The sequence below is a fragment of the Megalopta genalis genome, chromosome 13 (assembly GCF_051020955.1).
Source record: "Megalopta genalis isolate 19385.01 chromosome 13, iyMegGena1_principal, whole genome shotgun sequence".
NCBI lineage: Eukaryota > Metazoa > Arthropoda > Insecta > Hymenoptera > Halictidae > Megalopta > Megalopta genalis.
The window spans coordinates 396,846-419,433 of NC_135025.1; the positions used below are offsets into that span (position 1 = coordinate 396,846).

A 22,588-nucleotide genomic window follows, 5' to 3' on the forward strand; every position below is an offset into this window, starting at 1 on the left:
TGTGGAGCGAAGAGCGTGCGGAGCGAGGAGCGTGACGAGGCGGTATTAAAAACCGGGGGATGGCGTTCGTGCGCAGCCAGCAATTAAAGCCGTAATTATCGTGTTCGATTTTTCCATGGAACAAATAAGAAAGAAATTGCCGGGCGTTATCTGGCCGCGACGATCCATCCTCGCCGAACCGTTCGCCTTTCCCGTGCGGCGCGGCCGCGACCGCGGCGCTCCTCGCCCGCGGAAGACGAACCGTGCGGCCTACTTTTTCACCGTACCGTCGAACAACACCGGAAGCGATCCGAAACCCACCCACGACGCGCGAGCGAGCGCGGGAAGCTCCCGAGATCTCGATCGTACCGTCGTTACCCGGCGATCGATCGCGAGTCGATCGTGCCGAGACGGATCCCGATTCCCGAGGCGAGAACGTCGAGCTTCCATTGGACGCGCTCGTTCGTCCAAGCTAGTTTCTCCAACGCTGGTTCGCAGCGTTTACGAGCCGCGAATCTTTCGGCTAGTTCGGCGCTTCTTCCTTCGACGAGGAAATTCGTCGTCTCGCGGATGCGTTCGGAAGAACGCGTAAAGCACGACCGATGCGTTGCGCCGATCCGAAAGAGCAGAGATAAACTGGGAAGAGATAGGCGAAGAATTCGACCGGAACCTCTTCCCGGAGAAAAGCTCCGGGTAATACGGGTTATCTCGTCCGCGATAAGTCGAGGTATCCTTCGAGGGGTAGGCGCGTTACCGACCCAACGAATGCATTTAAATCGGTCCATTGCGAACGAAACTCTCGCGGAGACTGTCGTGGAACCGTGGAGAGGGAGCAAAGTCGATTTATCGACGGCGAGCAAGTTACACCGATAATATCGTCGAAGCCGGCGAAGAAAAACGCGGGGAGAGATCGGATCGCGAAGCGCGTTCCTCTCCGCGAAATCGAATCCTCTCTTCGATGCTTTTCGACGCGACGAGTTCGTTCGCGCACGAATCGGGAGATTTTTTTACAACGAACGACACCGACGACGATAGCGAAAACCATCGGGAGAAGAGGAAATACGCTCGACGGGAGACAAGGATCGCCGATCGGTAGCACGTTCGATACGCGCCGATCGAGCGGAAGAAACTTGCTCTTGCTTCTGCGACGAAAATAAGGCGTTCGTGGAACGCTTTCACTCACCGCTCACCGCTCGCCGCTCGCCGCTCGCCGCTCGTCGCGTGCCGGGAACGCGCGAGCCGATCGAAATTGGTTCGGACTGGAAAGATCGACCGACTCTTCTGGGATCGATCCGTCCGCGGATCCGAACGGCCGGTCTCGAGGACGGGCGCGCGGTTCGAACGGAGTCGGGGCGACCGACGGCAAGTTAATGAGATCCGTCGCGACGCGAAGCGACTCGCGCGCGTCGGTGACTCACGCCGCAGGAAGTCTATCCTGAGCGGGCCGAGACCGGATGTCTTCCGTTCTTTAAATCGGCACGAGGTGAAACGGAGTCAGTGACATCGACCGCGCCGTGCGAATACGCGGCGGAACGCGAAGCCGACGAGACTCGCGTTTTCGAGACTTCGACGCGTTCGAGGTTTCTCGAAAACCGCGTACCGTCTGGTTTCTTCTGGAAATGTCGGTCGCGGCCCGCGGGGATCGCTCGGTCGCGCCGACGCCCCGATTCCGTCGGCGCGGGCCAAACCTCGACGCTACGGCGGAGGAGACGCGGTCTTGGGACGAGGCCAAAGGCGCGAGATTGCCTCGTAGATTCCTTCCAGGCCCGCGATTCGATGCGACCGTAATTGCCGCGGCTTTCGTGCCAAATTAACGACCGGCTTCGCCGCACCGAGCCCCACCGAGCCCCACCGAGCCACGGCTATAGGCCTTTCGGAATCGTGACCGTCTATGGAAATGGCATTGCGCGTAAGTACGCATTGGCACGGTGCGGAGCGGTGCGGTGCGGTGCGGAGCGGAGGCGCGTTGGCACGGCGGCACGGCCGGAAGCGGCGCAACGTTCAACGGTCGAAGCTATCGGCAACGTCCTAATTCCGATGTCCTCGAAGAATCGATACGTCGACGGCGTCGACGCGACTATCGCCCGTTTAACGGAGCCTAACGTCATTTTCGAACTAAACCGATCGAAGCTGGAACTCGGCCGCGTCGTTCCAGGCTCGTCGATCGTCGGGTTCGTCGATGGAAGTCGTCGAAGCAGCTGTCGGCTCTTTTCCACGCCGAATCCTTCCCACGAGCGAGTTTTCCCGCGATAACGCTTATCCGCGATTACGTAGCGGAAAGATAACGCGGCGAGTTCACCGGGCGTACCGTTATACCCGCGCTGCTCGCAAAAATAGCGCGCGCGGGCTCCGGTCGAACCTGGCTGGAATAATACGCGTTCGATCGACGTTTCGCGTCGCTACGTTTCCTCGTTGGCGCTGCCATCGAAACAATTTCGGACCGGGTAATTCGCGTTTCGCGAAAACGAGTTACGTCAAGGTTGTTCGTTATTCGTTCGACGGCCAGCGATCGTCGTCGTTGTTGCGCGTATACGTACAGACACTGACGAGTATAACGACGCGTATATCCCGCGTAACAGCGCGGGATATTGTCCGTAATAGCGCGGCGCACCGTCTCGTTGTTGCGCGGGTTTGTACGAATCGCGCACCCAACCGGTTAAGAGGCCTTTTAAAGCGAATTAGCACCGCTGCGAAACGGTCGGCACGCGAAGCCCGTGCTCGGGGCAGTTTCGCGTCTCCGCGCCGATCGTTAAACCATCGATTCGAACGCGATCTCGTCGATTGGTATAACTGTAATCGGGATCCCGTGCGATTACAATCCGGCGAGTTCGTTTCCGCGGAGAAAATCGCGCGGCTCTTTAAAGAAGTCCGGCCGTCGTAAAGCGGAACCGGTGTACGATCTCGAAAGAAACTTTTTATTTCCAGGCGCGTCAAGCTCCAACCGTGGCGAGCGGCGAAGGGCGAGTGGCCAGAGGCCGGTGGGGGGAGAACGCCCTCCGAATCGCGCCTTCTTTCCGGAGCTTTATTCCATCGGCTATCGCGCACGACCGCCTAATTGGTTTAGGCTCTCGCCCTCTCGGTCATCGACGGCCTAGGGGAACCTCGTTCGCGAAAATCAACGCGGTCGAAGGGCGCGGAGACGTGACCGAGAAAACTGGAACGCGTCGTTGCCCGGCGAGAATTATCTGCGGGGACGGGGACGGGGACGGGGACGTCGTCCCCTCGCGGGAAAACTTTTCTCTCCGGATCGAAGAGGAGTTCTGCGCGTTTCCACGAATCCGTTCGCCTTCGTACGGCAGTGACGCGACGCTTCGCGGTCCGATAATAGTCCAACGGATTAGGAAGGTCGAAACGGGCAGACCCGTGTCGGACCGAGCGTAACGCTCGAAGCCGGCGAGCCGTGTCGAACGCGAGCGATAAAAACCGAACGCGAGCGGGGCAAAAAAGCAGCCGAAATGGGTTAGCCAAGAAATATTACGACGCGTTTCGTTTCACGTTTTCCAGAACCAGTGATGCCACCGCCGTCGAGCCGTCGGAATCGTTAGCAGCGGGCCGAAAAAAATGGCCTCGATCTTGGGAGACGGAACGGGCCCCGGGGGATCGGGGCCCTCCCGATGCCTCTTGCTCTTACAAAGGTCCCTGGCGATTCAGCTGACCAGGGGCCCGCCTCCTCAGGTTCTGAACGCTGGACAACGCGAGAGCCCCAAGGAGCATCCGGCCGACGAGATGTGGATGTACGATAAAGGTTACAATTTGTTTCAGGTGAGTCCACCGTCTTTCTCTTTCTCTCTCTCTCTCTCTCTCTCTCTCTCTCTCTCTTTCTTCCTCTGCGGCTCTATGCGCCAAATCGGAAGGGCGTCCGCGCGTGCGCGTACCAACTTCTGGGTGTACGTATCGCGAATTCGCGCACGCTTTCGCACGCGACGGGACAGCTCGCGCGATCGTATCCGATCGCGAATGAAAACGACCAAGGTAATCGCGGATGAGTCGATCGCGTTGTCTCGGAAAAGCATTTTTCGGTCGTTACGCGAGGACGAGAGCGCGACGGTATCGAACGGGATTCGCGAAAACGTCGACGCGAACGGCGAAGCGGAAACGCGTATCTTCGTCCACCGAATCGCGTCGCGGTCGTTGTCCGTTTTTCCAACTCAGCGTTTTCGAAGCGAGATTGGCGTTGATTGGATGCGCCGTTACGCCGGAATCGGACGATACGAATCGCGTGCGATTTCGCGAGGCAACCTTGTCCAGGGACAGGACCGAGCAACGAGCGCCAACTCTTGTTCGCGACGCGAGCCTTCTCCCGTTTTAATTTCGCGAAAGACGTCGGTCGACGGCTTCGTTGGCACGCGGTACTGGAAAAGTGCCCACCGTTTGCCGAAAACTAAGCGATTCGATTTTGATGGCTTTTAAGAGCGCCGAAAGCGGCCGTTCGTTCGCGAAGGATTTCGCCCGAAGATCTCGAGGTTTTTCGAAACGATCGATGTCGGTACGACGAGGCTCGCGACACCGAGGCTAATGAAATTGGAACGCGGCTTTCGATGGGAGAGCGCCCTTCGGTTTCCACGAGCCCTCGTTAGGGTGGAGCGTATCTCCGGACTTTGCCGGGGGGTGAAATTTAACCGGGATTTGCGCCACGGAGTTTGAGAAAGGGGGACGACACGGCGGTAGCCTGCGTAGAAAAGTGTCGCGTATCCTGAATCGAATTATACGTATACGGCTGCGTTGGAAAGGCGGCCGCGTTAAATGCTAGCCTTTGTCGAGTATATCGCATACAAGTGTAACACGATTCTTCCGTAATTTCCGAGGCCGACTCGCGTTCCGTACGCGACTCGGTCGTCGCGATCGTTCCGGTCGAAATTCCGAAGGTCGCGCGAAGCGACCCTGGTTTCGATAATATTTACTCGGCCAAGGATGAAACGTCGTTGAATTTCCTAAACCGCGAAACGCGAAACAGGATCCACCGTAGCCTCGCGAATCGCCGACGATACATTTGTAAGGTGGACACGTGTCGGGATCGAGACTCGGAGCGGCTAGACCTTTGTCGGAGCCGACGCGACGGGACGCGAGGTTCTTTCCGTCGCGGTTCAACGGCTGATTCGATATGCGACGCGCGACGCGGAATGCGATCCGCGGCGCATCTCGCATGCGCGATGGGCCGTACCGTGCTCTTGCGTAATTGCCGCGTGGGTACACGGTTGGGCGGCGCGTTAGAGGGCCGAGGCCGGTCCGAGGGAACGACGATTACTCGAACGGAAAACGTTGCTTTCGCGTTCGCGTTCGCGTTCGCGTAGGATCCAACGGAACTGGCACACCTATCGCCGCGAGAGCGACGTAACCCGCGAACGAGGACGGTCTCGGCGCGCGATACCCGCGAAACTAGCTCGACGAAAGCGCGTTTTATCGGCAGAGGATTTAATCGAAATATGCCAGGCGTTTCAGGAACGTTGGCTCGTCGACCTTTTTGCGGGTTTCTATTTCTTTTCTACGAAGAAGGATACGCGAGAACATTTTCACGCTGTTTAACGCGATTTTTATCGCTTTCGACCACTTTCCCCGTCTATTTATTAGAAACGGTAATTGCGCTCGGCGCGCGAATTATTCGTTTTCGTTTAGTTCTTCGCGCCGGACGCTGCCGCGTCCGTTTCCATCGGCCGCGGCGTATTCGGTCGGCGACACGATTTCCGGCGGTGTTTCTATCGGTTTCGTTCGCGCGCGAATCGGGAAACGCGATCGGAAGCGAACGATGCGCCGCGACGTCGCGTCGCGTCCCAAAGATATCCGCGATTCATAGATTCGCGCGATTTCTAGCGCGTCCCGTAGAAAGTATTCGATCGAATCGAGCGAAATGCTCGGTGGAAAAATCGCTGGATCGGTGCGAAATATATTTGCGTCACTGGGAAGCGTCCAGAGTCCAAACGTTGCCATCGTTCTCGTCGCCGTTAGCCGCGACAAGAGTCCAACCGTCCAAAACAAAAACAACGTCGCGGACGATGTCCCTCGATCCGAGAGAGACGCGGAAATATTTTTTTAGAGCGACGTCGATCGATTTCCGCGTCGATTCGCTCCACATTTGTACTATATATTTGCGATGGATGTTCGCGGAAGGCCGACCGGTGCACGGGGTAACGCGATTCCGCGACGCATCCGGCGACCGGGCGCTCGTAGCGCCGAGATCGTGTTTCACGTTCGAGCGGAAAATGTATCGCGAACGCGCGCGCTCCTGGCATAATATCCGCGATAAGACGATCCGAGGTTTCGCTCCCCGGGCGGAACGGAGCTCGCCCGTTGTTTATGCGCTGAAATCCGACGTGTTCGTAATCGGACGAGCGAACGGCGATGCTCGGAGCGCGACGTAAGAGGCGCGCGTTGCATCTTTACGGAGCCGTTCGTAACGATTTGTCGGTACGAGACGCGTTCCGCGCCTCGATTTGGAACGCCGATCGAATTCTTTCGATCGAAGGTCAACGTTTCGATAATATCGTTCGAGCGTTTGCGCGGACAAGGGGACAACGGTCGAACGCATCGTACGGTATCGAGTAGATCGTGTATCCTCCGGATAGAAATCAAGGAACTGCCTCGTTGCCGCTATTCATCCAATTTTCCTGATATTTCCAATCGCGCGTGCCGCGAACGATCGAGCGGTCCGTAGGCCGCGAGCGCGCGCGGACCTCTTGCCTCTTACTTCTCGCCTCTTGCCTACAACCCGCGATCTACGATCTACGACAAAGCGTTGCAACCGCTTCGAACGAATGTTTCTATAGGCGATAAAAAGCTTCGTTTGTCCGAGAACGGAAGGCGGTTGGAGCTATCTCGGAGAAGAATGTATCCCTCCGAAACCGAATCGATCTTTCTAGAAGCCCCAACGTTGGTTCGACTTTATTATTGCGCGCAATAAATCGAATGGCACGGGAAACATGGTCGGCCCCGCGTTTTAGCGTTTTCAATGCCTCCGAACCGGTTCGCCGGCAATCGTCGCGTTTCAGCGGAACCACCTATCGCAAACCGCGAGCGTGTCGTCGCGTTCGCGTTCGCGTTCGCGTGTCGCGCTTTCACTCGACGGGACGGGTTTAATTTCTGCTTCGGCCGTACCGGAACGTTTCGCAGATATTACTAATTATAATACGCCCTCCTTTTTAATTCCGCCGCCGGGCGAATTCGCGTCGGTCGGTTCGTTTCGACGCGAAACCGAGCCGATCGGTCGGTAAACTCGACTAATCGTCGAGGAGAAACGTCCAATTAATTGGACGGCTATCCGAACGCGTCGACGATATTCCGAGAAGAGAGACGACCGTCGTTCGATCGCGGAGAACTCGCGGACGAGTTTCGAAGCTGGGCGCCGCGCGTTCCAACGGTGTAACCCGACGTCGACGTCGTATCGCGAGTCGATCGCGGCGCGCAACAATTAACCGAGCCGATAAATAAAGCGGCCTCGAGTATCGCGAAACGATAACGCGGCGCCGGGCCGAGCCGCGCCGGCTGTTGGTACAGGAGCTACGGCGGTCTCTACCGCGAGTCTAATTAGTTCGACGTTTATAGCGCGTCGATTCGACCCGCCGACCGCTGCGCGCGTGTTGTCCTTCGCGATCGGATCGACCGACACGCCGGTTGCGGACAAACGGATAAGAGTAAACGATACGGGCCGATCGAGCGAGCGCGATAGATATTTCGTTTCGTTTTCGTTTCGACGATGGAGCAGCTGGATCTCCGCGTTCGAATAAATAGCCGAGATGCGAACACGCGCTGCCGCGTAAACGGTTGCGCGGCGATGCTGCCGTAAAAAGGCTGGCCCGCCGCGTCGCGCGATTCCTAATTGGGAGGAAATTCGCTTCCCGGATAGGAGCTCGCGCGGTCGCGAACAATGTTCGCCTTCGACGCCGGCCGCGATCCGCTCCTCGAGCCTTAAACGAACCGTTGCATATTGCGATACGTTGCTCGCGTTACCTCGAGGATGACCGATGCGGCGATCGCGCGCGACGCGGACACTTTCCATCCGCGTGGCGATTTCTGGCGCGAGCACCGGCGCGAGCACCGGCGCGGTGCGCCGCGTCGCGAAAACCTCGCGCCTCGGACCCGGCCTTCTCCGGCCATAACCGCAACGCGACCAAGGATACCGGTTCGTCGCGTTCGCTTCCATGGCAGGGAGCTCCCGAGCCGACGTTTCGTCGGCGACATTTTCCGTCGAACGGCTCGAGGAAATTGTTCCGGCAAACTTGGAATCGGCGCGAACATCCGTGACCCGATTTATCGAAATTGGCGGCAAAACGACGACGTTGCGAAGAAACTCGAACCGGTTTCGCGGAGTGGAAGCATCGCATGATTCCCAGCATTCTCGAACTTTCGGACATTACCATCCGGTTAACAAGCGTAAAAAGGAAGACGATTCGTCGGAGACGCTCTCGTCGTTGCACGATGGAGATATTCGACCCAGAAACGTTCGAGCGGCAGAATTTATGGATCGATGGTCCTGCGGCAACCGCCGCACCCGTCGCGCCCATCGCGCCCATCGCGCCCATCGCGCCCGTCGCAGCCACGCGCGGCCGCGACGCGTCTCCGAAAGGTTCGAATCGAAGCCGTTTCGACTTCGAAACGGTCGAACGCTCGCAGCCACCGGGTTCCTCGTTCGGTCGTTCGGTCGTTCGGTCGTTCGGCTCGTCCGCGTTCGTCTTTCGGGCAACGCGCGCGTCCGCTTTCCGATTCAACGATCGAGCTAACAAGCCCGAACACTTTCTACCGTGTACGGTCGTTGCCGATCGCGTCGCTTTCTTGTCGATGGACCGACCGAGCGAGCGAGGTTTCCGTCGTTAGGGAGAACCTGCTCGCCGGACTCGCGTTCTTCGCGGTCGAATCGATTATTCACGATTTCCTATTATCGGAGCAACCACCGCGGATACGCTTTTGCGTCGGTCCGCCGACGCGCGACTCGTTCGGGTCGAATCTCGAGGAAAGTTTTGTCGAACGACGCGATAATTCGCGACGGCGAAAGTCGAACGGCGATCGACGCGCGACGGCAAGGACGACGCGCGTTCGTTCTTTCGTTCGTTCGATTCGTCGCCGTCGCCGTCGCCCAACGATTCTACGATCTCGCGCGAGCGGGACTCTAAAAGGATAAGCATGCTCGCGAGAGCACGGCTAGCGTATTGCATAATAATTAGTGGGCAGCCAACGACCGTATATACCCTGCGCAACGAATTGCCGCAAGTTCATTGCCGGCAAGGATATACATAGCGATACGAACGTAACGTGCCCCGAGTACAGCGAGCCGATTAGCAACGCGGTTCCAATCGCGCTCTCTCCCTGCTCGTAGTGCCCGAGCCCGAGCGCGCGCGCGCCCGCCTTTCGACCGTTCGATCGTTCAACCGTTCGAGAGTGTAATCGAAAAGATGTAGCGACTGCGACTGCGACTGCGACTGCGACGTATCGACCATTCGATGCGGACGCTTTTCTCTAATTTCACGGCTTACCGTGAACCACACGGGGTATCGGAACCGGAGGAAACGGAAACGGAAACGGAAACGGTCGGAAGAAAGGGAGGGAACGGGGCCGATAATCGGTGAAAATCCTGCGGCGCCGTTCGTTTACGAGCACCGTCCCCGCGACGCCGCTCCTCGCTCGTCCACGCGGGAGATCGGAAGATGGGGCGAACGAGGGACAACGAGGGTGGCACAGTTTCTACGCGAGTTACGAGACTGGGTAAAACCTAAATGGGGCCCCCCGGCAGTAAACACTTACCGGTTCGGCCGTATTTCAGGGGAGGATTCTTCTCGCCAAGATTCTATCTCCTCGACGACCCTTATCGTCGTCCCGATAATGGAGAATGCGTCATCGTTACGACGCCCCGTGGACGACAGTTTGCGGAACTCTTCCATGGCCGGCCATATGTCGCGCGTACCGTGGAAGAAAGATTGGAATCGCTCTCGGGCCTCCTTCGAGCCGTCGTACGCGCACGCTTCTCCGAGCGCTGCTTCTTCGCCGATTTCGATAACCTCGAATCGCATCGTCGACGTTTATTTCGCAGAAATCGATCGTCGGCGTAAAATATACCCGTTCTCGATTTTTCGACCGAAGCCTTCGTTCGAGCGAAGCTAAGACGAACATAACCTGGCGCAAATGATTTCAGAGCTTCTTGGAGGCAAACTCGAAATGCTGGTGGAACGCGGCTCTGGTGGACGCAACCCGGCAACTCAGGTACAAGGGTCACGTGTCACCCGGCGTCCTGTTGGTCGGAGGACCACCCTGTGCCCTCGAGGTCTTGAGGGCAGCCTGGGCTCGGAACGTCCTGCGACCGCCGGCCGATCACGCGATCACCTGTCTCGGTGAGTACCACGGCACAGTCGACGAAATTCCAGTAATACACACCTGCGAAGACGCGAGGCTGTCGCATCGAAACGTCGGACTCGCGATCGGTCGGAGCAGCGGTCGTTCGCGTGGGTTCTCGAACGAACGACGCGAGCTCGTATCGCGCGAAACTCTGTCGTGCGAAACTTTGTCGCGGGCCGAGATCGCCGGGGCGATAAAGTACGTTTTGGCGGCAACGCGCTGGTTCGGGATAAACGCGGGTACTCGGTACGAAACGCGGCAGCGACGAGCGAAGGAAATGGTGAAAATCGAACGAACAAGCGATACAGAGTCGAGCGACGCGCGATACGCGTTCGACCGTTTCTCGTCGCGTCGAAGAAACTAACGCGCGCTCTTCGAGCAGCTTTCTCGCCGGTATTCTCTGTACGATCCTCGCGCGTTCCTCGGACGGATGTCGCGTATCGGAGAAAAGATCGTAGCGTTCGCGAGAAGCAGCGTTTATTTGTAGCTTCGGAGGACGGGTGCTCGGCGACGCGACGCGTTCCGATACGCGAACGCTGGGCCGCGAATAAAACCGCTCTCGTCGTCGTTTGCTTCGGGGCTGTTCCCCGTTCGCTCGGCATACCTCGCCGCCACCTTTGCCATATTTTCCGCCGCGTCTCGTTCCCCCCGCCTCTCTCTCTCTCTCTCTCTATATATATGTGTATATACATATAGAATATACGCCCACGCGCCGTTACGCTTCGCATATCCGACCCATCGTGACTTCGGTCGTCCTCGTTCTCTCGTCTCCGAACTTCGACCGAGTCTCGTTACTCGCTCGATCGCGACAAAATACTCGAACGAATCGGATCGGCGGTCTCCGCTCGCGCGGAGCGTTCGCGCGATTCTTCGGCGTTTGCCAGCCGTGCGCGATTGAAAAATTCTCTCTTCGAGCAAAGGCTGATTTTCCATGTTTTTCGTTGTTCGTGCTTTTTCTAAAATCCAGCCGGCTCCGCGTCTCGCATCGGCGCGTACACACCTACACGCGACTATCTCGCGTATCGGGCTTATGCTAATGCGTACGCGTTCCAACGTGCTTGGACACGAGCATATAATTAACGATAGCTTGTTCTCGCGGCGTACTCGCTTCTTTCCGAAAGCGGCTTTAGAAAATTATTCGCGCATTGTCCGCGACCTCGTCGGTTCCCGCGATCCCGCGTCGAATATTCTCGCCGGTCTATAGCCCATGGAACCCCCTGGAACCGCGATCCCGTGCCCCATTCTCCGCAACGCGAATCTCGTTGCTCGGATTGGCCAGCGTAAGCCTGAAATTGATAGCGCGTCGCACGGTCCCGCTCCAAAGTTGCCGGAGCATGTAACGAGGTCTCGGCACGGTCTCGACCATCGATCGTTCGGCCGATCTCCCTTAACGTGTTTCTTCCAGTTCGGGCGCCCCCGTCCTGGATTCGGCGACCAACGCCTCGTCGTCTGGACGCCTCGATCGGTTAATTCGGCGAAAACGTCTCGAATCGGACCGAGCGGTTCGTTCGACCAAGAATTTGCTCGGATCGTTCCCGTTTCCGATTTCGAACATATTTTCGATAAACGTTGCCATCCGACCGGTCCGTCGAACCAAGATTGCTCTTCGATGGCAGCAGCCCGAGATTCGGGCCTTAAAGTTCCAAGACGGCGTTATCGGAAAAGTAATCGAGAAAAGGGGAGCCGTGCGGCGACGCGCCGCGTCGTTATCGCGGATCGTTCGAGATGGGAATGTAAACGAGCCGTGGCGTTGGGTTTCCGTTCTCGACGGGATCCGGCGATCCGGCGATCCGGCGATCCGCGGCAATGGCAGCGGGAGTGTTTAAATCGCCGCGTTGCCTTATCTCGCGGGCTTATCTTTACGCGGCCGTGGTTCTCGCCTTATCGTAACCAGTTCGCTCGCGCCGCGAACGGACGAGCTTTTGCACCCGCTCGCGTTCGCCTGCCGCCGTCGCGGCGATCCGCGCGACTCCAACTTCGAAAGCCCCGGTCTTCCCGGTGGCTGCCGATCCCGCGAACACGGCCGCGCCGCGAGTCGCGCGTTTTGCTCGACGACGGAAGTAGCTCGATCTTCCGCTTCGTCTTCCCGGTCCCACGTTTAAGGTCGACGCAGACGCATCGCCTCCCCGACAATTCGCGCACTCCGCGTTCGAAATTCCAAATTCGAAATTCCAAGTTCCACATTCCACGTTCCATGTTCCATGTTCCACATTCCTGGGGCGACGGGCGACGGGCGACGGGCGACGGGCGACGGGATCGCAATGCCGCGTATCTCGCCGGGACAGCATTCTGTCGCTTATCCGTTTCCTCGCGCGCGATTCTTTCTCCGCTGTTGTTCCCTCGTTCCACCGTTCGCGTCCCTCGCAGTCGCATTCCGGCTTTCTCTTCCGACCGTTCGCCGCGCCTGCCCGTTCATCGGCATTCTTTTTACTCCGTTTCCACGACTTTTTTCCCGCCGACTCGCGGCCACGCTCGTATCTATGGACGCCTACGCGCGACTATCTCGCATACCAGGCTTATGCAAATGCGCGAGGGTATGTATCCAGGGATCGCCGCGGAGCGTGTTGCTGCTCGCGGAGCTCCGCGCGGCGTAGGAGCCCGGTTAACGTTGTCCCGGACCCGTGCGACCTTATTTTTACGAGGCAGTTCCACAAACTTACGACCCGTTCGCCTCTATCGCTCCCAACGCGCTCAAGAACCTACCCCCGCGCGCCTCTCTCCGACTCGAGATCGACTCGCGCCGTTCGCCGAAAATATATGGACCTCGCCTGGAACAGCGCCAGTCGCGCGCGACCGAACGAATCGTCCGAACGATCGAACGATTATCCGGACGATCGCGATCGTTCCGTGAAAAATTCGAAGCGAGATCGTCGCTTCGCTCGCGCAGCCATCGGTGAACTCGCGTCGGCGGTACGTATTTCGTCGTTCGATTCGAGATTAGCCGGCCGCGTTATAAAACGAAATCCGATCTATTTATCCGACGGTAAAACGCTTCGATCGATCGGGAACAGTTCCAGCAATATTTCTGGCCGGGTCGGAAAAGCTTCGAGCCGTTCGAATAACTCGCGCGTATCTCGATCGCTCGTGCATCCCGTAAAAATTCGCTCCGCATTGTCCCGCATTGTCGTTCGACGCGTTCGACTCGCTCGAGCGTTCAGCACGGCATAGCCGAGGCGGATTTTTGCCCGGCCAGCTCCCTCCGCGATCCGGACGCTCGAGAGTCCGCGATTCGTACTCCGGACAGCTCTATCAACCGCTTCGGCCAGCTCCCGTCCGACGGCGAGGCAAACTTCTCGCCTGGCTGGTTAAATTCGCCGGTCTCCGGCAGCCTACGCAAAGGCCGTTTAATCGTAGAAACGTTAACAATGTCGGCGACCGGTGCGGTCGATCGATACGGCACGGCGCGACGCGATATACCAGCCCGAGCCGATAAACGCGCCGATAAATATCCGCGCGCGACCGGGTCCCCGCATGCCGCGCGTCGCGCGTCGCGCGTACCGCTTCGGTCTCGCGAACCTGTTCCGTCGGAGGCCCGCGGGCACCGAGACGATCGCGGCCCACGTTTTCAGACCGTTTCAGACGGCTTCGGAAGGTGCCGCGCGGGCCGCGATCCTCCTGTCGCTTTCTATGGAACAGCGAATGGGACGTTCCCGATCGATCTCGCCCCGGCAGCGTCGTTGTTCGACCAACGAATTCACCGAACGAATCGTTTCTCGTCCAAGACTCTTCCATTTTCCAAAAAGATCCGCGAATTTTTTGTTCTCGAAAGATACGGCGCGGCGCCGAATCGATGCACGCGGGACAACCGGAGCGTTTCCGTGGCCAACGTTCGACGGACGAGCTTTAGAAACCTGTTCTCTAATATTCTATAATCGGCGCGTGAAACGCGTAATTTTATTTGGAATTTTCTGATTTTATATTTAGAACGCCCAATCTCGGCACGGAATCGTCTAAAACGTATACATTAGAAATTTGAAACGGATAGAAACGAGGCTTTCCCTGCAACGGTTCGGTAAGCGGCGTGCCGTCCAACTTGCAGTCCTCTTACCAGAAGGCACCCTCGCGTTCCCCGCTCCCCGTGGTCGCATCCTTCGCGAAAACTATCTTTGTTCTTCGAGATAGCGTAGCTATCTCGCGCCGCGCCGACACGGCGACGGATCGTTATTTTTCTGGAGCTCGACGAATCCTCGAGTACTCTTCACGGTAGAGAATCTAATTTCCCAGCGTCTCCTTACCGATACCGAACACCCTGTCGACCCGCTTCCGAGCACGCGATCCGCTGCATCAGCGTTACGGAGTCACGTATCGATGCGCGAACGTCTGCCGAGGATCGCCTCTTCTACCGTCAAAGCGTAACGTTCTCTCGTTCTATGCAGGCTCTTTCGTGGTTCGTACCGATCGACGATGTATCGCTAGGAGATCCGCGCGAGTACGTTCGGGAAATTCGTCGCGTCCCGGGTACCTTCTATGCTCCGCGATAGACCTTATAGGAAAGAAAAAGGCATCGAACCGCAATTTATTTATTCCGGTTCTCGACATCGGCGCATTTTCTAATCCGTTCGCGAACAACGACGATCGTCGCCGCCGCCGCCGCTTTCCTAGAACCGACGAGCATCGAGTCCAGCCTGTTACGATAGAACGAACGAGACCGCGCGACCACCCGTCCTCCCATTTCCGCTTTCCGTCGCGCGTGCCCAAGGTTGTAATTTCGCCATCGACGTCGATCGATTATCGCTTTTATCGTCCGGTCGGTAATGGAGGCTCGCGACACGGGTTCTCGCGGGCGACGAACGCGCTTGTACTTTCACGCCCAGCCATGCTTCCGGAAACGATCGGGGAAAACCACCGATTCGCCATAAATTCTGCGGGCCGCGGTAGAGGGGTTCGGGCTGCGGCCGAGCATGCGGCATGCGGCATGCGGCATTAGCATACGACGCACGACGTGTCGGACACCTGGAAAGAGGTCCCCGTTATCGCGCAACAATGAGCCGCGGTGCACGACTTGGAAAGTGGTTTACGAGCCTCTCCGCAATGTACCGCCGATTGCTCGCGCGGGAACGCGGGAACGCGAGAACGCGAGAACGCGACTCGCTCCGTTTCACCGCTCGCCCGGAATCGGCGCATTCCGTTCCACGGGCGTCCACCGTCGCCGTCGCCGTCGCCGCGAACACACCGCGGACACGCCGTGGACACGGTCGCAGCGATCTCTCGGTACTCGTTCCGAGCACGCGAATCGCCCGCGATGGGAATTCCAGACGCCGATGCGGACGAGCGAATGCCTCGATACGCACGATAAGGAGCCTCGTTAGACCGGAGATAATTCGCGGTTCGCGCCGGGTACACGAGGCTCGTCGCGACTCGGATCGACGGTGGCTGCGACCGCGAGCGTTGCGAAGAAAAAGATTGCGACAACCGAGTCGAAGACGAAAGAGCGTCGTCGGTTCGAGAGAACGATCGAAAGAATCGTCGAAGACGAATCGGGCAACCGGAGACGAACCATCGCGTCGTAAAGAATATCGAAGACCGTCGCGGCCGGAGGACGCTGGTACCCCGTTGCGTCGGCTATCGAGTATCGCGGCGAGACTGGTCGGCCCAAAAGACGATCCGTCGCGTCGGAAGCCAGACACCGAGAACGAAGCGATCCGCGCTGCCAACCCACCGTATCGTCGGTTCGATCGCTGCTCGAATTTCGAGTCTCGAGTCGGAGCGACGAGAAAGCTCCCGCGGTCGCGTCGGGCAGGAAGCTGTCGTTCGAAAACGCCGTGGGCCAGGCCGACGGGCCCGTAAACATTTACACCCGCGGTAAATATAGACGGACGGATAGCCGCTCTCCGCGGAGACCGCCGGCTCTGTTATTTTATTCGTGCGTTCGTCGCGCCTCGCTCGTCCCCGCCAACGGCGGGTTAGGAAGAGAGAGAGAGAGAGAGAGAGAGAGAGAGAGAGAGAGAGAGAGAGAGAGAGAGAGAGAGCGATAGAGTGGCAGGGGGGAGAGAAGAGGGACGGGAAGAGAACCGTGGGACACGTTCCAACTTGTGTGCACACGAGAATCTTATGGGCGCGCTAATGGCAATTTACGCGAGCGTCCCCCGAGGCCCCTTTCCGAGGGACGGAGCAAATAAATACGCGGCTGGAAACGGTTTGATACGCGCCGAACGAGAGCGATCCACGGCCCTCTATCCGCGCACCTCGACCGTATTCGCTGCAAAAACGCGCGCCGAGATCCGTGCGCGAATCGAGCGCGGGTGGCTCGATCTTCGCGGCGACGACGACGACGACGACGACGACGACGACCACCGCGTCGTCCCATTCGTCGAAGAGTTCCGCTCGATAAGATCGCGATTAAACGATTATTTAAGACCGGTAGCGAGCAGCTTTCGACGAGATCGTTCGATCTCGCAGCCTTAAATCAACGCCGCGCGTACCCGCGCGCACGGTGCACGCTGCACGCTGCACGTCGCACGGAACGCGTTCGACCGGGGTATATGCACGATTTGTTCGCGAAGGCTGCTAGATTGCGCAACCGATAATTGCATCGGCTAATAAATTAATTCTGGATCCCCTCGGAACACGCCCACCGGAGACGTCGAGCGCCGTGCAATCTTCTAATAAGCACCCTGCGCTCCGGAGATCGATCGCTCGGGTCAAGGTGTCGTCGTCTCGCGTCGACGCGAGAGAAAACTCGGACTCGATTCGCGACATCCGGTTCCGCGAATCGCGTCGATCGATCGCATCGATCGGATCGAATTCCCGGGACGATCGCCCCGCGTTCGTTCGTCGACGACGAATCGTCGCTCTCCTCGTTGAAAGAAAAACGGGGGCCGGATGCCGACCGGTCCGTCGGTCCGCCGGGCCGGCGACGAAGACGAACGAGCCTCGTCGTCGTCGTCGTCGCAGTTCCTTTTTTTCCCTGGCACGATTCGTGCGCGAATCGCGCCTCGTCTGCCGCGGAAGGGTAGCTTTTATTGCCGCAATCTAATTCAAGGGTCGACCCACTTCCCGGCTCTGCAATTTGGATCGATGATACGCGTAAATCAGCCCGGACGACGCGTCGGCGTGGGCGGACGTTCCGACGCGTAGCGACGCGTCGGGCTCGACTCGACGGACCGTTTCCCACGGGCTGTTCCGCCGTCGTTGCAACTCGGACCGCGATGCTCGCGACGAATCCGGTTCGTTCTCGCCCTCGGACCTCCGCTTTCGCGTGGCCGTAGAAACAGGACGCGCCCTCGAATCTTTGCTCGCACAGAATACATCGACCGTTGTTCGCGAAAACTGTTGGAAATTCCATTTGGTCCCGCCGATCCCAAGACCAGGACTCGCGGGAATCTTTTAGGAATCCGGGCTAAATCCGCGTCGGACAGAGATCCGAGCGCGTCGCTCGTCGGTCGCCGGTCGTGCGCGCTTAATAAGTGAGAAAAGTAGGGGATAGTAGATCGAAGTGTGTCTCGTTCGTCGAGAGACACGAGGCAAGGAACGTTGGTTCATCTTCCACGAGTATAACCGCGTCCGTTTACTTTCGAGACCACGCTGGTCGTTATCGTCGCATCTTAACGAGAATCGACGATCTTCGGAGAGCGTCGCGCATGGACGGCCTTGCGGCTCCGAGTATCCGGACCGTGCGGAGCACCGACCTACGCGAGGTGTCTGGGAATTTGTAGCGGAGGCCATGCCGCGCAGATTTTTACGATACAAGCACCGGAGAACCGAATATCGAAAACTCTCGATAGAAAATTGAATTAAAATTGGAAAGACTCTTTTCGATTCTCGTTGCTCGACCGATACAACGATCTCACTCCCGGTACAATGACGTAGGAGCGATCGTAAATCGCGTTTAGCGATGCGATAAATCAGCCGTTCCGCGCGCGATCATCCGGTAGTTAAAATGAATTATGCCGGAGAATCGAGCGATCCATCGTTACCGGATAGTCGGAGCGCGCACCGCGCCCGCGACTGGACGCGTCCAGCACCGATCGTTCGTTCTACGGTCGCGGTTATTTTTCCCCGGCGAACGGAAAAGTTTGCGCGTTTAAGCGAAAACCGAAGATCCACGCGCCGATTCGGGATTCCAGCGGATTCGTAATCGGAGAGAGCGAAAGCACGCTTTCGGAAGACGTTCGTACAAATTTTCCGAAACGGTACCCTCGTTAACGGTGCCCGTGCATCGAGCGTGTCGCGGATCGGAACGGAACGACACGGAACGGCACGGAACGGAGGCAAAACGGATACCGAACGAGAACGTAACAGAAACGGGACAGCGGCGCGAGAATAATTCCATCGATGTTATCGGCGCGGCGAAGGTCCAAAAACCGTTTCGTCGGTTATCGAGAATCGCGTTTACAGCAGCATAGTCGTTCTCGAAGGATCGATAATGGAATCTCGGTGTCTTCGCGTCTCGATGCCGCGGCCGGCTCAGAAGGAAACGCGTTTCTCGAGACGGTGCGAGGGTCCGCGAGGAGCTGCGAGGAGAAAGACGCGCGTAGCTCGAACGATCCAGTTCCCATGGATACCTATTTCGCGCGCGTGTCGGTGCTCGTACGCGCGCGGTCGTACATTATATGCTACATATTGTACGTACACCGTACGCATAGGAGTCCGCGCGACTTCGCCGTGCAACGGATACTCGTTGTTCGCGAGCCAGCCGGGATATAAGTTCTGCTTCTCGTCCACCGATACACGGACCGACCTGCCCCACCCGAGGCGCTACGCGTCCCGCCGTATTCGGATCGCGGTGCAGCTCTTTCCATTCTCCCGACCAGTCTCGAAATTTGTCGCGAGTCGCGAAAGGTCGCGGCAGCGCCTCGCCCCGGCACCCGAGAAACGGTGTCCGACGATAGTTTGTACCGTACCACGGCCGCGTTGTCGCGACTCGTTTTTTTATCCTGTCCGATTTTCCAGCGGCGCGGCAACCCCCCCGTCGTCCAGGCCGGTGGACGGCTTTTGGCAACCGGCCAAACGAGAAGATCCCACCGAACGCGTTTAATTTTCATCGGTGGCGTCCGCGTTCCAGGCTCGCGGCGCTTTCGCGCGACCGGCTCGAATAATTGCGCTCCGACCGCCTCCTCTCGCTCGTCGCCCTCCATCCGACCGGAACGCTTTTCCATCCGTTCGGTAATACTGCGAGCCGTAACTCGGACGACCGCGAGCAACGAATAGGGTCGATCTCGTGGCGCGTGCCTCGTGGAAACTCGATCGAACCGTTTCGTCCGGTGGACAAAAACGGTCGAATTATCGAATAATCGACGGTTTCGCGAGACGAGGATGGGATAGGACCGATATTGCCGCGAATCCGGCGTAGTCGTTGCAACGCGGACGGTGTGCAGTCACGGATCGGATGCGCTTCGACGCTTGTCATCGCGCACGAAACAATGTCCGATCGGTTACGAAGATGTAATCGCTGGTTCGCGATCGCCTTTGACCGGTCTCCGCGTCGTCGATTCACGGCCGGCCATAGATCAGCCGCGAATCTGCTTCGTGGATCTTCCCGATCTTCGCTCGTCTCTGTGGATTTTATTGCTTCGACCGCCTGTACGTTATCGTCGATAAACTATCCGCGTTTCGCTCGGCGATCGATGCTCGGCTCGTCTCCGCCGAGGTCGGCTCGCGATAGACCCGATAGTTTATGATTTTCTCCTCGCATTGTCCGTTAAACCGCTTTCATCGTCCGCCGCATCGCGCGTCACGACGCGTCGTTCGGTATCGATTCGCCGTTCGCGCGGATCCCTATGCATCGAGATTCGTTAAAATTGCACGGCGAGCCGGAGCGCCCGAGGGATCGATCTCGAGATCGAGATCGTCCGACTATTAGGAGGGACGATTTCCGAGCGGGAAATGGGAATGGGAGTGGGAATGCGAGGAGGGTACCTTCTGGGAGGAGACGATCGCTTCGGTCCGATCGGCGCGTTTACCCGAAAACCGTCGACGGCGAAAATTTCCGACGAGCGCGTCGCGGTTCCGATCCGGCGGAAAGCCGATTCGAAGCGTGTCGGAGATTCGACTCGTCGGAGGATACGCTCGCGAAGTGGAACTCGATTTACCCGAGCCGTCCAGCCTCTAGCGACCGACCGTGCTCGGTGCACGGCCTTATTGCCTTATTGCCTTATTGCCTTATTGCCTTATTGCCTTATTGCCGTATCGCCGCGCTGCCGCATTCATAAAGACATTACCGGCTGGATAGTTTATGGCCAGGGGGACAAGAATCGTCGATGCATTATGAATAACCTGTTTCTTCTCTCGACAGGCTCGCACGAATCGAGTTCCACCGGATCGTTAAAAATCTTTGCGCGCGATTTATCGCGATCCATCTTTCCGAGAGAAGCGTTCGCCTCTGCCGCTCCATCGTCCATCGTCCAACGTCGAATACGCGTCGAGGTTCGATGCGAAGCGGAACGCTCTTCGATCCGCTCTTCGATCCGCGACCCTCTCGACACCCGTTGCTCGCGGACGATCGGAACGAGACGGATAAAGCACCGAGGACGAGAGCCTCGAGTCGACCGAATATCGTCGAGCCGAAACGCTCCGCGACCGAACGAAGCGAGAATTCTAACCGTCGATCGGGTGTACAACGAACGACGTTTCGTCGGTCGCGCCGCGGATCGGAGTCCATTAGCGCGCAGGAAAGTTGCCCACGCCTACGATGTTCCTGAAAAATCGGTGCGCCGAGGTTTTCTATTATCCTGGCCGGAGTGGGAGGGAATGGAGAACGAATTCGAAAGTATCGGCAGCGGATAGGAAACGCGCTTTCCTCCGGCGCGGCGCTCGCCGGACCACGGGACCGACGAAAACGCGAGAACGCGAGAACGCGAGAACGCGAAAACTCGTCCGATTCTCGACAAGGTCGCGAGCCCGGACTTTCCTTTCCTTTCCTTTCCTTATTTAACCGGCGAACACCTGTTCGCATAGTCGCGTCCTTGGACGTCCGAACCGTCCGAAGATCGCGGCGAGGTATTCCTGGTGGCACTCGCGGCGGCGATCGAGGCGCACAGAAGGCACCTCGGAGTGGATTTCCATGTCTCGCTTTCACCGGCGCGATGTCCTTTAAATCGAGTGGCTTGTTTCGAAGCGAACGAGCGCGAGCGCGAGCGCGAGCGGGACCGAAGAGAAAAAGAAGAGGAGCAGCCGCCGCGGCACGGCGCAAAGTATCGCGCGCCACGACGAAACCCGACCAAAGGGCGAGAAAAGATGCTTTTAAAGCCAGAATCGCGTGGAAGCTCGCAACGGCGGAGAAGAGGGGGAATTTCGCGCGTCCACGATTTCAGCCTATTTCGTGAAAAAGGTCGAACGGGTCCGCGGCACGAATCGGAAGCGAGACGCGCGCGGCTCTCGAAATTCGGAGAGCCGACGCGAAAATCGAGCAAGAGTCGGCCGGCGAGTTTTTATTCCCCGTGGCGATCCGCGAGCGAAACGGTCCGTCGCGTCGGTCTCGCGAATAATTTTCTGGATGCCGGCGCAGCGGGCGACGCAATTACATCGGGCGTGTACCAAGCCGAAACCGACCCGTCCATGGAGTCGAGAGGCGAGAGGCGAGAGGCGTGCCAGAAGGTTGGTCGAAACGGCTGTCGCGGTCGCGACCGGTCCTCCATTAGCGCCATATGTAGGCTAATGTCAAGAAAGCGCGACAGCCGCGCGAACGCGCGCGCGACGTGATCGATGAGGCGCTCCGCGCCGCGCCGTCGCCCACGTGACGTCCGTAACGTCCAATTTGCGACGCGAGACCGATTCGCGATCGGTGGCGTTTCAGCGGAGGCAGGGGGTCTCGAATCGAATCGTCTCGTCTCGTCTCGTCTCGTCTCGATCGCGGATCACCGAGATCCGAATCTCGGAGGAGCACCGTCCGCGGGAGAGAAAGTTCGGAGAGATGGCCCGATGTAGTCGAAATCGAGCGATTCGCCCAACGAGAATTCGTTTTTATCCGAAAGCGTTAACGCTTTCCCCGGAGCTTCTCCCTTTCGCCCTTTCGCCCTTTCGCCCTTTCGCCCTTTCGCCCTTTCGCCTCGACACCGTACCGCCGGCGTTATCTTCGAATGGAACTTGAAAACGTTGCGATCGGAAAAAATCGTTGCAACGCGATGGGAAAACAAAGATTCACGGTTCGGCGATAGCAGCGGCAGCTTCGCGAATAAATTTCGCGTATCCGACGCAACGAGACATCGAGAAAAGGGGCAGAAGAGAATTCCGTGGAAGCGCGCGCGTAAATAATGCGTAACAAGCGGTGGTAACAAATGGAACCGGAGTAGAATGGAATAAAATCGCAGCGAGCGCGAGAGGCGCGGACGGCAACCTCGTTCGGACGGCGGTG

At 58.1% G+C, this 22,588-nt stretch overlaps 2 protein-coding genes across 7 annotated transcripts in view; one reads left to right on the top strand and one right to left on the bottom strand.

Moving 5' to 3' along the window:
• LOC117228394 (DNA repair protein RAD50-like) overlaps positions 1–22,588 on the bottom strand; it is a 95,488-nt gene that overhangs the window by 54,925 nt on the left and 17,975 nt on the right. Inside the window, exon 1 of one of the 5 annotated variants that reach the window (XR_013034621.1) lies at positions 1,163–1,179. The exons of the other annotated variants lie outside the window; for them this stretch is intronic. The gene's annotated coding sequence lies outside the window, so the exon portion shown is untranslated. Of the gene's footprint in view, positions 1–1,162; positions 1,180–22,588 lie in introns of those variants that run through there. 5 annotated transcript variants of the gene reach the window in all.
• knockout (Stork-head domain-containing protein knockout) overlaps positions 1–22,588 on the top strand; it is a 66,261-nt gene that overhangs the window by 26,754 nt on the left and 16,919 nt on the right. For both annotated transcript variants that reach the window (XM_033484119.2, XM_033484121.2), the window contains exons 2-3: positions 3,484–3,741; positions 10,097–10,292. In XM_033484119.2, coding sequence (XP_033340010.1) covers positions 3,541–3,741; positions 10,097–10,292 — 397 coding nt within the window. In that variant the 5' untranslated portion in view covers positions 3,484–3,540. The remainder of the gene's footprint in view (positions 1–3,483; positions 3,742–10,096; positions 10,293–22,588) is intronic.